Genomic DNA, 17,062 nt, shown 5'->3' on the forward strand with positions numbered 1-17,062 from the left:
ATCATTTTTAATTCTGGAGGTCAGCCCTTGGCAGCGAAATGAATCTCTGATTTCTCTTATTAATTTTGCTAATGATTTCTTCTTTTTATTAAAAATGTTCTTTTGAATAACTCAATTCAACTTCAATCTACATTAGACTATGTTTACGATTGTAAATACTAAATATAAATCAAGCTGTTACGTCAAACCGCATTGTTGTACGTTGGTTATGTTGTCTTACGTAAATGGACATACCGTGTCCTGGGAACAATTCCAATATTACATAAAACTAATTGTCGGTATGTAAGAAAGACTTGTTTGGAAAACGACCTTGAACAGTAGTATAAATATAGAAAATTATCTTAAACATGAATATTCATATATGCAAATTAGAAAAACTAAATGAAAAGCATTGTTGAATAGGAATTAATATATTAATAATACTTAATAGAAATAACAAATTAATTGGTAAAAAACCCAGCAACATTACCAAAAATTCCATCAAATCATATTAATTTATCCATACAGTTAATTCATTTGAATATATTAACTAAATTTCATAAAAAAATTTATGTAGTAATCGTGTTATGGCATGCAAATCTAGAAATGGTTTTGAAATATTTTGGACAGTTGGCACTAAAACATACAAAATATTATTTTAATAATACTGTATATGATTTACAGTTTTATAATTTTAATGTTTCTTTATTACAATACACTCAAGTATGATTTAATAAATCCAAGTTTTTACTGTATGTTTTTAATGAAATGTGTGTATTAATAATTTCATGTGAAAATAGAATACTGTATATAATGTTGAAAAGTTTTATCATGTTTTTATTTATTTTTCAAGATGATTAATAAATTCAAATGTTTACTGTATGATTTTAATGAAATGTGTGTATTAATAATTTCATGTGACAATAGAATATATGGGCAATTCCACGGTAACGGAATTACAATTCACACTGATTTTCGGCCTTTTTTAACCAACCCACAAGATCTGGGTAAGCTTAGAATAATAAATTTAATATGTGTGTGTAGTACACATACTTACCAATCTAAAACAGTCTACTTAAAAAAAAAGAATTACAATGTCTTGATATTCTGGTAACTTTTATTTTGGTAACGGAATTACACAGAAAATTGATAATTCAATTTTTAACTTCAAACATGAGATTCCGTCTGAATACTATAAACAACTGAAGATTATGATTGGTATTACAGTGTAGACATAAGATGTGGCTAATTTATTAATACAAGTTTACTTCGGATATTTTCATAGTTTATCTGCATTTAGTTAGTTTTGTCTGGTAACGGAATTACATGACATGGTAAAGGAATTACGCGTCTGATTATTGATTCGAATAGAACATCAAATAATAATTTTTTCTATGTTTTTAGTGTTCTCATGGAACATTTAAACCAGATTTTATAAAAATCATCACATGAATTCGTTGGATCTACCTACTATAATAATAAAAAATGCGCGTATCTGTGGTTCACAGAGCTTAGTCAATATATTCATGATCTGTCCACTGTATTTAAGTCATCTACACTATAACTAGAAACAAAATGTTCCAAATTTTAAAATGTTAACAAATTTAATTGTGAAGCTTAATTTTCATTGTCATATTCAAGAGCCTGGCCAAAATTTCTCTAATATTATTCTGGCCGAAGTGCCTAAAACTACTCACTTTAAGCTTAGATCGTCAGTGTTATCACTATTGAAGTTTAACTAGCTGTTGTATACACTGTACTACAGCCATCATCAAAATAATCATTATTAAATATAAGTTTATTCACTACTGTCATCAGCTTTATGACCATTAACCTTCATCAACCTATTTTGATTCAGATAGATCCTTAAAGTGGTGCCGTATATGGGAATGAATTTCAATGATTTTAGCATTGATCGGAAATATAGTATCTACCGTATACTGTACTGTGACTCTATATACTATGGATTTATTTTGGAATTGGATTCATTATTTATCAATTAATTGTTGATTAGCTTCATTTAGAAACAATTTATACAATACTAAGACATATGTAGTGAACTAAGGTGTATTACTTTATACATAACCCAATGTAATTCCGTTACCATGTAATACCATTAATTTATACCAAAATAAAACCAGGCTTTCTAAAAAAACTAGAGGAAACATAACTGGTTACTGATAATGATATTGGTTTGAGCATACCTAGTATTAGGATAATATAAAGTAATTTAAGTTTTTATAAGCATTGGTTAGCTCATAGGAAGCATATTTTATAAACGTTTTAAGTGATTTTGTGCATCAATAGTAAATTTCTACTATAAGTGACTCCATGGAACTGTTTTGGCCACTAGGAATTGGATTTATTATAAATAATCAATTAATTGTTGATTCCCTTCACTTAAAAACAATTTTATGTGATTACAGAGACATTTATAGTGAATTAAGATACATTATTTTATACCTATACCCCCATGTAATTCCGTTACCAAATGTAATTCCGTTACCAAATGTAATTCCGTTACCAAGTTTTCTACAAAACTAGAGAAGACCAAACAAAATGTGTAATTGATATAGGTAAATGGACATACCTAATAAGAGAATTTAAAGTAACTCAAGTTTATAAGCATTGGTTAGCTCACAGGAAAACTTTAATCAATTTTTTGGTAACGGAATTACAAACCAATTTACTAGAAAATGAATGATTTCTTATAGAAAGTTGGAGATGCGACATGAAAATTTATATTAATATTAGTGTTCTAGAGACCATGAACTCAAATAATTAGAATAATTAAAGTCAACAAGGGTTGAGTTAAGTACATAGTTCAGGATTGTCTAATTTCAGCTATTTTTTCAGTTTCTAATTTTAAATTACACATTCGACAAGGAAAGCAATTTTTGAAGAAATGTGAATTAATAAAACAAAAATTTTAGTTGGAACTAAATTCCACACATATTAGTAAACAAAAAATAACACTGAAGTGTAGGTTCATGTAGATTTAAAAAATGATGATTTTGGTCTTCCAATGGAGAATTGCCCATAATATAAATCCAAAGGCAAATTACTGAAAAAATGACAATGCTGTGGGTATCAGTGGCTGGATCTCAATGGAGATACAAAAAAAAAACGATAAAGTAAAACAGCCAGAAAAGTTAGCAGAGCTTTTTATTTTTCAAGATGATTTTAAAGGTTTGTTTAATGCACTGTGTTTAATGTTTATGCACCTCTCCCAGAGGTCTATATTGGGTCATACAATTGACAAGTTCATTTGTTTTATATTATACATATATATATTTATGAACTTGTCAATTGTATGACCCACTATATGATCACCGGGAGAGGTGGGTCATGGATGCATCATTTACAAATAATTATTGACGCAGGGGTGCTTCAGTAATCCTAGATGGTACGTCACATCAATGAATGGTGTTAATGTCCGTCACTTACCACCCACCATATCATGAACAACATGGTCACAATGCATCAAAATGGGTGCGTCATGGTCACCTAAAGACAAGGTCTTATTTGATGCAGGTGTGCATCATGGTATTCATAAGGTATGATGCACATCAGACAAATGACGCACCTCTCCCAGTGGTCTATATTGGGTCATAAAATTGACAAGTTCATTCGTTTTATATTATATTATATGTATGTATACTTTTACTTATTTTATACTGTATCCAATCTGCACACAGTACTGTTTCGATCTTATTAGATTAGTGCAACACAGGTTTCTAAATGAAATGTACCACAGAACTGGCACAATATATAGCTGAGAGAGTTATGTGGGACATGGTACACTGATTTAAATGAACACAAAGAGTGCACATACTCAATTATCGTGCTTTGCAAAATGCTAATAGTATTCACAACATATATTTTTTCAACTTGTACCATTAAAACCTTATTTCATGTTTTTTTCTTTGTGATAATATTTTTTTTTTCCGCAGGGTCTTACGACTACAGACAATTACTTGTCTCTGTAACAATGTACAGTAAATGTATCTTATATTGCTGAATAAATGAGAATTTCATGAATGATCGTAAAATCAAAATGGTACTGGGTATGATTAACTCCTGCGCTCAACTGAACACCCATAGAAGCACTGATGAAGAAAGCCTATCTAGTGGTAACTGCAATGGTTCCAAGATGATTGTTTAATGTTTATATTTAATGCAATGTTCTGGACAACAAATGTTAGCGACAATAATATGTAACTAGAAAATAATTATGTATTAGGCTAAAATTTATAGTAAAACATTATGAGTAGTTTCCTTTGGATAAAGATGCTTTTTACAAAATCATTATTTATTATTATTGATTGATTGATCGATTGGTGTTTGGAAATTTATTTTATTTCAGTTATCAATATCAGCCAAGTTAATTTTGCTTAGGTAACCATCACAAGCACGATGACGCAGACTATGTATGTATGTAAACCATAGAGGGTGCTATTAAAAAATCTAAAGATATTATAGATTAAACAAGGTGCTAAAGGCAGAAAATACGGTACCAAGAACTTATTTCACTTTCACTACTCTATACTATATATTTATAAAGCGCTTTTCCAAATAAAAAGACCAAAGCGCTGTACATTAATTAGAGCAGTATAAAAAGATAAATAGAACATCTAAATTATTCCTTAGGGAAAAGAAAACTTTTTAAAAATTTTTTAAAAACATTGTACACTTGGAGCTATACGCACATTAATAGGTAAATTATTCCATAACTTAAGACAATGACAGAAAATGATATTTCACCAAATAGTCTATTAGAAACAGCAAGACGAGTAATATCTTGTGTGGATCTGAGTCCCTGGCGACAATTCATTAAGCATCTTATGGAACGATGATATTTAAGTATGTTTTCTTATCTCTTTCTCGAGCCTATAGTAAATTATTTATAGTGGGAGATGACAAATAATCAAGAGAGGTCTGTAATTTGGTAACAAAAGTATGTTGTTTGTTGTTACCTTTTAAATATAATACTACTGTAGGTGTGTTACCCCATTGCACTCATAAACATTCATTATTTGTATTACCGGTAGCAACTTAATTTCACAGTAATTGTAAATTAAAAATGATTTTTTTTTAACATTTTTTTTTTTTTGGACAAATGAGTGATTTGTTTTTTTGTTTGTAGGCAAGTTCATTCTCTTGTCGCCCTACATTTTCACTCGTATGTCGCTCATTTTTATTTTTAACTAACAAACTCCCTCATCCATCAACAATTTAATGTAATTTGTGATAAAAATGTACTTACAAATAATCATCCCTCGGGGGTAAAAGGTGCACCTATTGTCCGAATTTATCAGACCAGGTGTGAGACACCTGTTGTGAACTCAGTTGCCGTTTCCCTTCCTGAAGTAGCTCTTGCCGCATTTCAAGCAGTCTACTAAACATCTTTGGCGTCTCAAACTCGAGTGTCGGATTATGAAATTTTGTTCTTGAACGACTTCTTAGATTATACCTCCCAGTGGACATACTTCCCTATTGTAAATAAAATTGATTTTATAATAACAAAAATTATTTTACTGAAGTTATTACAGTAACTAAATTGTTGTTAATTTGTTGCAATCAAAAGTGGTATCGTCACAGTCAACCAAGCATGTCATTTATTCTATCTACTATCCATTGGTCGCCCTTGAAAACAATTAATTTCACCATGTTGATGGCCACCCCATTACTATTGACTATCAGCATGGTCAATGGCGTGCCGTTGAGGAAAATATCTATAGTGTTTAATATTTTTTGGCACACGTGTCATTTTCCTCAAGTGTGTGCCAGTACAGTAATAGCTTACTAAAAAATTCCACTGCGCATGACGTTCTTGATTTGATTTATTATAATATGTCAGCGCGCGCCATATAGCGTAGTAAGTAATCAGAAAATCGCATACTGAAGACGTTTAGTGAACAAAGTGTTACTCGTGCCAGTTGGCTTAGCCGATAGCTATGTGCACCGGGCTTTAGGCACATGGTCGACTATGCAAAGGATAGACAACTTTAAATTGACACACAGTCACTTTTTAGTTCAACACTAAAAAAAATCTTGCACACGAGAACAAGCCGTCAGTATTATTCTACTTCAAATTCAACAATTAAAGAAAACAATCGTACGTGCAATAGACATTCAACAATATACCAACAATGGTTTGATTAGTAGGGGAATTAACACTGATGAAACAGATAAGTCTACTCATTAATTTAATTCTTAATAGCACATACATCGGTGACCCCATAGACGTCTGACTTTATCATATAACTGTAAATATGGCTAAATTAGATGCCAGTAAGAGGTCAATTGCAGTGTCATGTATAGCTATGATGCCTGGTTGCAGCATGTCATATTAAAGCTAATATGTGCAAAAAAGACTGATTTACTAAAGAAATTATTCATGTTAATAATTCATTATTTTATACAACTACATCAGTAAGAACGTAAAGAAGGCTGATATGGTATGGTCACCTGCTCCGTTTAAATGAAAACATACCAGCTAAGATCGCTAAAAGGAAGACCAAAAACAACATGGATGGCAAACATAAAAAAGTTAACATAACTTTTCTTATGCAGACCTACTTGCTTGCTCAAAAATGTACTGGGTGGCGAACACAAGTGAGATGCGCAATGTCTAATGACGATTAGTATTTAAGATGATATCATTTTATGTTTTGAAAAAATGTTTATGATTTACGTCATAAACTAATTGTCCATTCTTCTCAAATTAATCAATACAGAACTTTATTTATAGCGCCAATGTTACAAGGAATCTGAAATTGTGACGTCAATGAAATACAGTACTCTCTATTTTTAGCATACAGAAACAGGGTAATTTCAGGGTTATTACATGACATTCTTTAAAATAATGGATACATTTTGTACACTAATCGTTTCTTTTTATTGGGCTACAGAGGAATTAAAACTGACTTGTTCGGAGCAATGTTCTAAAAATGCTAACTATCTACTATAATGTTTAACACATGGTGTTGAACTAAAGGTTCTCAAACCTATTAAATGAGAATTTCCTTTCTATAAGACTATACTCCTGAACCTATTTTTACACTTTATGACCAAGTCATTATTGTGGTCAATTCTTTAAGGGCCTGTTCAGACAGAGAGATTTATGCTTCGTGTTATATGCAGCGTACAACTCCATACGTCTGAATCAGGAAAAGATATGGAAGCTACCTCTTACAAACTACATTACACTGATTTTTTGTTCGTTACGACAGCTTTAGTTAGTGTACAATGCTTACGATAAAAAAAACGATTTTGAACTCCAACCAATCAAATTTAATCTTGCACCCAAATCTGTGACACACAGAAAGTGAAAGTGTTAGTTAATCGAGTCTGAACACTTTGCTGTTCCAAAGCGCAACTCCATGGATCTGAACATATACTCAAAGATTACTTGTAAAATTATTTCAGTAGTACTGTACGTCAAAATACGGCCATAATGCGTTAAAACACTGGTTCTCATCAAGTTAAGCAACATAGGGATGGGTTGCATTCTTGGATAGGAAATAGTCTCTAGGTTTATCACCTTGGGTGCTGTATAGACCAGAGAGTGATAAGGGAATCGGACTAGAATGTGACAGACATGGGTTTGAGCCAGTCTGCTGTGCCATATCGATTTTATCCTAAACAAAATGCATTGCCTTGTCCTTTGGATGAGACATTAAACCGTTGGTCTCATACATACAGACATGTTTACAAAAATGTTGTACTCTATACTATGTGAAAAGTGTATGGGGATCGTCTCCCGGTGTGCTGATCTGGTAGGCGCTGCATTGCAGGCTGTTGTGGGTCCGTAGAGGGCCTAATCCAAATTTACTCAGTTTCCAGTTTAAGCTTGAGGATAATAAATACCTACACCTTTACTTTTAAAATTTCGAGAAAAGGTAACAATAATTATTTGTACATATTTAACTGTCATGTCAATTCTATGTGTGGTTAAGCCTTGGAGCATGATACATTTATGACATTTGTAACAAATTAGAAATTTTAACTTAAGAAACCTATGGTATCTGTGAACGCGCAAAACCCAATAGAAATTTAACAAAAATGTGCATACCATTCTCCAGATTTGCAATATAAGTCATAAATATATATTCGTTCACGGACCAAATATTTGGAACGCGCTCTATAAAACCAATAAATTAAAATTCCAATACTCTGTTAAAAAAGAAACTAAAGAAATGATATTGAGTACATACTAAAAAAAGAGGGCGAAAATAAACAAAAGCATTTTAGGCCTATTATAGTATACTGAGCCGCTCATGATCGGTATAGTGCCTCTGGGGGACAAACAGGATTCATCCGGTTTTTTGTCCTTTTATACCTCACCTGTGGTGATCACTTTGATTGGTGGTCACACTTATGTGCGTCACTATTAAGTAGAGGGGAATTTCCCCTTTTTTCCGACTGGGGAATGCCCCACCAAAGTTTCTGACCGGTTGTCCCGGATGTTGTTTTTTTGTACATAATTTTCTTTTTTTTTATGCATGTTGTCTGGCATGTATTATGTACTGTATGTTTAAATGGTTTACCAAACTGACAAGCTCTTTTGGTTACTGTACAATTGAATATTGTAAATGTAATTGTGAATTGTGAATAAATATATTCTCTAATTTGTTTTTTTATTTCAATAAGACCACTTAAAAGGTGAACTGTCATCAATTTGGTCTTGTAGAGGTTTTCCAAGGTACGGTACTCTACTTTTAATTTTTATGAGATTTGTAGGAGATTGTACTTACACCATCAAGCCAAGTAGCGTTTTAGTTGGGAATGGTGCATTTCGGATGTATATTGGTGAGTAATCATCGTCCACACAGCAACCAACCCAACAATGACGAAACTTCCTGTATAGTGCGTAGGGGGTGGAATAGTTCGTTTCTCCATGATAATTATATATTAGAGCATTTAAAGTGGTTAATATTAACATTATAGGGTCTGTTATAATAGCAGTTGTTCACAATAGTGTTATCTCATGTACCTCTCATTTAAAAGAATAAATAATTCAACAACTTGTATTAAAAGAATACATTAAATTGTATGTTATAACAAATAGATCATTTTGTTATAATTTATAGGTCCTCATATGACATGACATTGGCCACTGGGACAAAAGCCTGTTGGCACTCAGACAATTGGACTGCCTGATTGGGGTCTACATAATTGTCATGAACCTTAATACTCAGACTGTATATCAACAGCTTGATACATACTAATTTATTCATCACACAAGATCAGATAGCCGAGTTTTCCCTATTCTGACGCAATTGCAGTTTGAGACCACTTTGCGAAAAAAGGTAATTTTCAAACCAAATGAAAAAAAATCTTCTGTCCACAATAACAGGGGTTGAATGGATCAGTACACCGGAGTAACCCACTACACACGAGCAAGATGTGTACACTGAACCTCCAGTTTTAAGTCCTTATCCAAGAAAGAAGACCTGTTCTACTACCACCAGAACAATGGTCGAGGAGTGACTTATACATGTGCCGATTGTACAGCTATAGTTTCGGGCTGTAAATTTAATGATGCTTCCAAGTTCAGATACCCTCCAGTAAACATTACAGTATGGTATTTTAACGGTCTCCTGTCCCCCAGCCTTATTACTTTGCTTTGCCCCTAAAAAATCCTTCCACATGCCCCTTTCCGGTTTAAACTCAATTACTCTTTTTTTCTACAACGCTTGTAGTGATGAAAATTAATAGTTTGGACCAGCAGCACTAATTGACTGCTGGATTTACTTGCCCGAAGGTGTATGTATTCATTTCATTTATGGTAATGCACGATTCTAATTCTAGTTTGTTCTTTAATCAAATATAAAAAGAGTCAATTTTATCATTTGCATTTGTGTTTCTCTTTTTAGAAGAAATATGACCTTCCTTTATTTGACCTTGACTTCGTAATTAGGATGCTTTTTATTATTAAGTGAAAGCATTGAGGTAGTCATGAAGATTGATTTCTTAAAGGTGTTTTTTAAAGGCACTATCCCTACATTTTTTGTAAAAGTAATGCACATTATTTAGAAACATTAAACCAGGTCATTCCTAAATGAATTATATTAAAAGAGAAAAACAATGTACACCTATTGTAGCTCGTATCGGATGTCCTCTCATACAGGACTTAGATTGTAGACAAACAATGTTAACGTACGAACATCGTACGCTAGCTGAAGGCCTAGCCTGGCTCAGTGCTGAAATAATTTTTTTGGCAAAACTGCGCATACTTCAAGTTGGGTTTCTGAATAATACACACATAACTAAAGTTACCCATACAGACTATGTGACCTAGGTTTCACATAACGGTGCAGGTAGTGTTCACGTAAGGCGTAAAGTAATCGTTATATATGCGTGACATTGTCACACACTGAATGTATTAATGTCTGACATTGTATCCAGGCCTTTTCTTTTGAGGTGAGCGAGTGCGATCCCTAACACACTCCTAAACTGCCCTTGAGGAGTGTGATTTACAACACACAAACACCAACAATTTTAAAAAGACAAGGCCTCGTATCAACACAAAAAAGATGTATAAAAAGTACTGGGATGTACTTTGTATTAGCCATGGAAAATCCCAGCTAACAAATTTATGTTAAAAAAATGTACTGGTTTTTAAAACGTTTCGAAAAGACGATCACAAATGTTCTGAAAATTATTTCGTTATATTATAACGTTCTGTAAATGTTTTGATTTTATTCTTCTGTTTGACAGATCTTTTTAGTTTGTTGCAATCGTTATTATAACGTTTTTATAACGTTTTGATGCAAACCAAACCTTAAAAAACCCAAATGCAAACGTTTCGATTACGTTTTACAAACGTTCTGTGTTTGATGGAATAAGACCTAAAATCAATTTCAATGCTTTTATTTTGATTTAAAATTTAAATACTAATACAGAACCATTTAATATAAATAATATATTATTATTTATTTTGGATTAAAAGGTTGCCACCGAATAACCTATTTTAAGAGATCTTGCCATTATGTATACAATTTTAATAGCTCATTAGCAATTGTAAACATTTAAAATAAATTAGCTTATATTAATAATTAATTCCTAGTAATAGAGCAGCAGTCAGTGTTCTGGTTTTACCAGCAAGATTCAACGGAATAAATTACTCCTAACCTGTATTCAAAATAAGTGTACTAAGAAAATAACGTAAAATAAACATGTGTTCAGTTGGTAGACAAGGACATTAAAACTAAAAGCCATTTAAAAAACATTATAAAGAGAAATTGGCAGGCAACAAAAAAGATTAAACTACACAACAAAACTCATTGTATGAGAAATCAGCGACAAAATCAAAATGATGGATGGAAATGGCTAAGGAAACCAGCAGACAACAACCTTTGGATTACATGATGTTTTTGCTATATTTATTATTGAGACAGCCATTTTATTTTTGTTTGTATTTGGTATTTAATATTTTAAGGTTGAGGATTGTATGTTTAATGAATATTAATGATTTTATTTTACTCATGTTTACTAATACCCTTTCCACATCTGCAAATGTAACAAGTTGTAACCAGGTTTGCATAGTGTGAAGACAATTTTGTGGAAAATCTCCCGAGATTTCACAGGGGTCCCTTGTAAAATCTCGGAAGAAAAACACACCAACAAGAGGCGTGTGTTTTTGTTCCGAGATGTTCCGAGTTCTTACTGCATGCGCATGTATTGGCCTGATATTAACTGACCAATCATAGTGCGCAACTATTCTTTCCTCTCAAGATTTCACAAGGTTCGTGTATGCATGTGTGAAAACATGAAAAAAGTCTGGAGATATCTGGTTACAACCTGTTACAAGTTGTAACAATTTATGCAGATGTGAAAAGGGTATTACTGTAGTGTAAATATATAAACAAATTTTTAGAAAGGTGGCTGTAAAAGTATTGGAAATAATAATATATTATTTATCTATTTATTTACTTCATACTTCAAGAGCGTAAAGCTGATTTTATAAATAATAATAAAAGTTAAAATAAAGATATTTATATACAATTAAATCTTTAAAAAAAAGCGATAAAAGGTAGCAAAAATAATATTAAACTGTTTTTCAAAAAGTAAAAAAAAAAGTTTAATATTAAAATTCAAAGAAATAATGGAGTTTCTGATATTAACTTACTTGATTTTTAGAAGGCTTTTCTTTCTTTTTAGTTTTATTCCCGGATATTAGATTTGTAGTATCAGCGACAAAATCTATAAATTGAAACAAAAATGCTGAAAATATATAGAGTCAGTATATGGGTAAAATTAATCTAATACGTATTCAAACTAAAAGGTAAAATGATACTAGACCTACATCCTAAAAATCTATAAAGATTGAAAAATTAAGTTCATAATATTAAAGATGTATTGTCCCCCAAAAACATAAAAAAATTAAGATTAATAATTTAATCAGATTTTGAATAGGCAATTTCACAGTTTTAACAAAGTTATTCACTTCTGTAGAAAAAAAATCATCAAAAATAATTATTTCACTTATAAAAAGAAATGGTTAATTTTAACCAAAAACCATTGTCTTCCAGACAATTCAGGTATATTTTGCTTTAAATTACATTTTTTGGTGGAAAATGTTTTTTTTTTGGTTCAAGTTTTTGGTCATAGTGAATAACTATTATGTGATATTAAAATGGCATATTCAAAAAAAAAAATTTAAAAAATTATTTTTTAGGAGGACAATACATCTTTAAGCCAAGCATTAAAACAAAAAACACTATAAAAAATGTTTAATGAAATTAGTTGTTTAACAAAGTCTTGGTTTATTATTACCTTATGACATGTTATTGACATACTGTACATATTATGTAATACATAATGTATTTGATAAACAAAATCAAATCAAATGCAGAGGGCAGTAGACATATTTAGTAACTTCTCAGAGTTCTCTAGCTATAGCTAGTTTCAATCCCTCCCACTGTGTGAACTTGCCATTGTTTCTGGCTTTCACACCAGCCCCACCCTTTTCCACTTATAGTCCAAGTTTCCTGGACTTTCTGCATTCTCACTCCTGAGGACGATCAAAGCATATTGATTGAAACGTCGAGAAACTCAACAGTTCATTTCAGAACTAATATACGTGGTGTACCGCAAACTTGATATTAACTTCTCAGAGGTAATTAAGAATTTAAAAATTACTCAAAAACAATAAAACTGATTCAGTATTTATTCATTTAGTCTAATACTTGAAGTGCTAAAGCATTGATTTCCAAAGTGATTTATTTCTGGAAACTGTTGTTTGTTGAATTGCAGAATTTGAGGCCAGTTAAATTTCAATAAACACGTACGACGAAATATATTATATCATCTAAAAAAAATGTTTATGCAAAGACAAATATGTCGCAATTTTTCAACCCATCTAGGCAGCATGAATTTTTATTTGCAAAAACATGAGGTATAGAGCAAAAGTTTCGTGGCCAGTATCTAAGGAGTGGAGGACCAGTAAAAATGTATTTTTATTGGTCATTTTGGCTAGTTAACAAAACCTTAATGGAGATCCCTGCCCAGGTACACAGTTCTGTAAGAAAAGGACTTGATAATTGAATAAATAAAAGTTCTGCAAAATACCAACCTGATATCCTAGAGGAGAGGTTCAGTATATGACTGCTATCAAGAAATGATGTTGGATCTTCCATCGACTGAGGAGCGGTCTGAAAACTGACCGTTGTATCGTCCGAGTCACTGCTACCATCTGATGGTATATACGTGTAGTCTAGTTCTAAAGTGTCATCCAAGTCAATGCGATCTTCAAAACCTGAAACATACAAGAGAAAACAATAAACTTTCAAACTGACAACAATGTTACGCAATTTGTTGTGCCTACTGTTCTGCCTGAAGCGTGGTTCCCACTAGCAACACATCCCACAGAATGTACAAAAATGCCCTTCCGATAATTGTGTTTGCTCCCACCTCTGTGAAATCAAACGTCCTTGGTTGCGCATCAACGTTAGTTGCCATAGACTTTGGCCTGGTTCACCCACATACTTGATACTTGATTATACTATGTTTTTCCTTTATTCATGCATTGCGTTGTTGCATGATATCCAACAAATATTACTTCCCATAGCAAAGTTGACAGCACTGTTGTCGGTTCCACTTGTGATTACACAATACGGCACCTCGCACTGCTTCGATACGTTGTTGCATTACGTCCCAGTGAGACTCACATGCAAGTGTGCTTGGTTATATTTTATAATACAGAGGATGGCAAATATTACTGTACAATGTAATGCATGTTCATTATTCCATGAATACACCGTTTTGTTTACATGGTTGTAGAATGAATTCAGTCCTATTGGTTTGTGGATTTACAGCTATACAGTAGTATTAAAAAGGGGTCAGCTTATGAGACCCACCAAAACGTTCTCTTATTATTGGTTATCCTGGCCCTTGAATAGGGTTTGGGAATAGTGTAATATCCTGCCCATAGTTCAGGAAGGTGTACCCTTATACTGTATGGGTGTCACTGAAGAGGTTGGCTGTAGTATCAAAAATTATTGCCAACTTCGAAAGTGTCCTCTTATTAGGGGTGTCACCTGAATAAAGGTGCCTCTGAATAGGGGTTTCCGAATGGACAGGAACTATGTCAGCACTGTATTAAAGATAGTAAAATTTTACCATTGCATATTATGTGAATCTTATTACAAAAAACAGGTATTCCAAAAAAAGTGATTTTACAGTCGAAGTATATGGAATAATTGCCGTTACCTGTCGGAGAGTTTGGGCAACTGTCCACTGCTGTATAATTGATTGCACGGCTGAATGAAGAATTGGAAGTAATTGTTGGTACCATTGTTGATGAGGAGGATGCAATACGATTTAAACTTGGTGGTTCGATAGATGGATGTGATGTAGAGTCTGTAGAAAACATTAAAAAAGATAATACTTTATTTAAATAATAAAAACATAATCGCTTTATTTTGTGTAATGACAACGTGATTGGTCTAAATGTGAGAGTGCTAAAAAAATATATTATATTGCCCTAGAGGGAAATAAAACATAAAACATTTTATACATAGATTTAGTTTAGTCTAGTTTATATCCGCGCAAAAGCAATATGCACGTTTTTTAGAAAGTGCGCACAGAAATTGATTATGCCAAATGAAACATGAAGACAATTTCAAAAGATAATTGTCTGAACAAGAACATATTAAAACCAGAATTCCATTCTGGTGGCCAGATGTAGAATCAGGCATTAGTGTAAAATAGTACCGTTCACACACTATCTTATAATTCCGATTCCATACAAAAACATACACTGAGTTTTCTCAGAACTGAAATTAGGCTCACAGTGCTAAACCTATAAACTTACGGATACGCTGGAATTCTTTGCGTAACTCTGTTGTTTCTTGTTCTATCTTTAACAAAAGTTTATTGTTTAATTTGTTATAGTCTTTATACCAATAGACGAATCCCATCCATACTAATGCCGCAAATGTACAAAATATCTTTCTAGACATCCACATCCTGTGGTATAACATATCCTGCAAGATGAAACATTCTGAAATGACAGTAGGTTCAACCCATATTAAAGGCACACATTAATATGGGTTGGTCATGGTGTTTTTAAAATTTATTCTCAACTTATATTTCAGTGATAGGGGTGTTCCAAAAGAGTTCCTAAAGCTCTGTCTACACTATCAAACTAGTTTAAAAAACGTGTGATGTGCCCAAATATGGTAGTAATACTGTATGACATTATCATGTCTATGGGCACATTTTCAATAGGGGTTCCCTCCCCCCCCCCCCCCCACTTAATAAATAGGGATGTCCCCACTATTGTAGTTTTAACAATGTGAAAAAAATACACAACCAATCACAGGTAAGGAAATAAGTTCTCATGTGTTTATGAGCACTCATGCAAATCAAACTATAACCGTACCTGTTCCAGATTTGCAGAATAATAAAAAATTAATCTTTCTATAACTCCATTTATAACGAGTAGTATAAAGATCCATAATCGAGCTCCGCTTGACCTTGACGTAGAGGTCAACATATAAGCAACCGCTGCAGCCAAGACATAGAACAGAAGGCTATGAAACGAGGTGAACTCCCCCAGAATGACCTTCTGTACATTGGAAACACGCTGAAACGTTTCCTCAAACAATTGTTTCTGTTCTTTCGTGCTTATTTTCATGTCATCGAAAACCCTTTGAAGGTCTTCGCTAGATTGATGTAAAATTGTTCGTAAATATTCTTCATTTTTCATTATTGCTTCCTGATTGGATAATGACTGGCTCTGTCGTTGCATCATTTTGTCTTGCAGTTCGCTAGTGGTTTCCAATTGCTCCGCAACATTCTCAGAGCTAACTGCCAAGCGTGATACAGTATTTTCCGTTCTCTCATGCCATATTTGGTTCTGTAGGAAAAAGCAGATGTTCTGTGTATGGGTGAAGAACTCTGTGTAGGCGTTAAATGCTATGATATCATTCCTCATCAATGCTAGACAATCGGAAATTGGTTGATTTTCGTTGCATTCGTAAGGCTGAATCTGAGCTTTTTGGAGATGACAGTTTGTAAAAATTAACGCAAGCCGACTTTGTTCATCATCCGTTAAATGCTTACAACCTACAAAATAAAAATGTTCAATATTGCATTCATTAATACCGTGTGAAAATGATTCTACTACAGTTGCTGTGGAGGTAACGGGACGATTCGGCCCTGAGACGATTCGGCCCGGGACTATTCGGCCCGGGACTATTTGGCCCGGGACGATTCGGCCCTGAGACGATTCGGCACACTTAAATTTATCGGCTTTGATATGCATTTTATAAGCATAAAATAAGCTTTTTCCCCAAACTTTATTTCCAGAGAGACTATGGGGTAGTACTACTAGTACTAGGGATAAAGATGCAATAAAGCAAACATTTTGAAAACATTGTCGAAAATTATCAATTTTTAGTCACGCGAACGATGTAAACAAGTTACGCCCTCTGTTGGCCGCTTGGCGAATGCACGAAATAAACAAGGTTTTCGAAGTAATAAATTGAATATAAAATTACGTTTTTTTAGTAATTTATTATATATTATATAAAAATTGTCAATATCAATAAAATACGGATTGTTAAACACC

At 32.8% G+C, this 17,062-nt stretch overlaps 1 protein-coding gene across 1 annotated transcript in view; it reads right to left on the minus strand.

Moving 5' to 3' along the window:
• Positions 1-17,062, minus strand: part of LOC144855406 (uncharacterized) — a 38,345-nt gene that overhangs the window by 20,440 nt on the left and 843 nt on the right. Inside the window, exons 2-7 of the mRNA XM_078713255.1 lie at positions 15,872-16,557; positions 15,302-15,473; positions 14,698-14,847; positions 13,562-13,744; positions 12,116-12,189; positions 5,246-5,472 (exon numbers count right to left, since the gene is read on the minus strand). Coding sequence (XP_078569381.1) covers positions 5,278-5,472; positions 12,116-12,189; positions 13,562-13,744; positions 14,698-14,847; positions 15,302-15,473; positions 15,872-16,557 — 1,460 coding nt within the window. The 3' untranslated portion in view covers positions 5,246-5,277. The remainder of the gene's footprint in view (positions 1-5,245; positions 5,473-12,115; positions 12,190-13,561; positions 13,745-14,697; positions 14,848-15,301; positions 15,474-15,871; positions 16,558-17,062) is intronic.

Source organism: Antedon bifida, chromosome 11, assembly GCF_963402885.1.
Source record: "Antedon bifida chromosome 11, ecAntBifi1.1, whole genome shotgun sequence".
NCBI classification, from domain to species: domain Eukaryota; kingdom Metazoa; phylum Echinodermata; class Crinoidea; order Comatulida; family Antedonidae; genus Antedon; species Antedon bifida.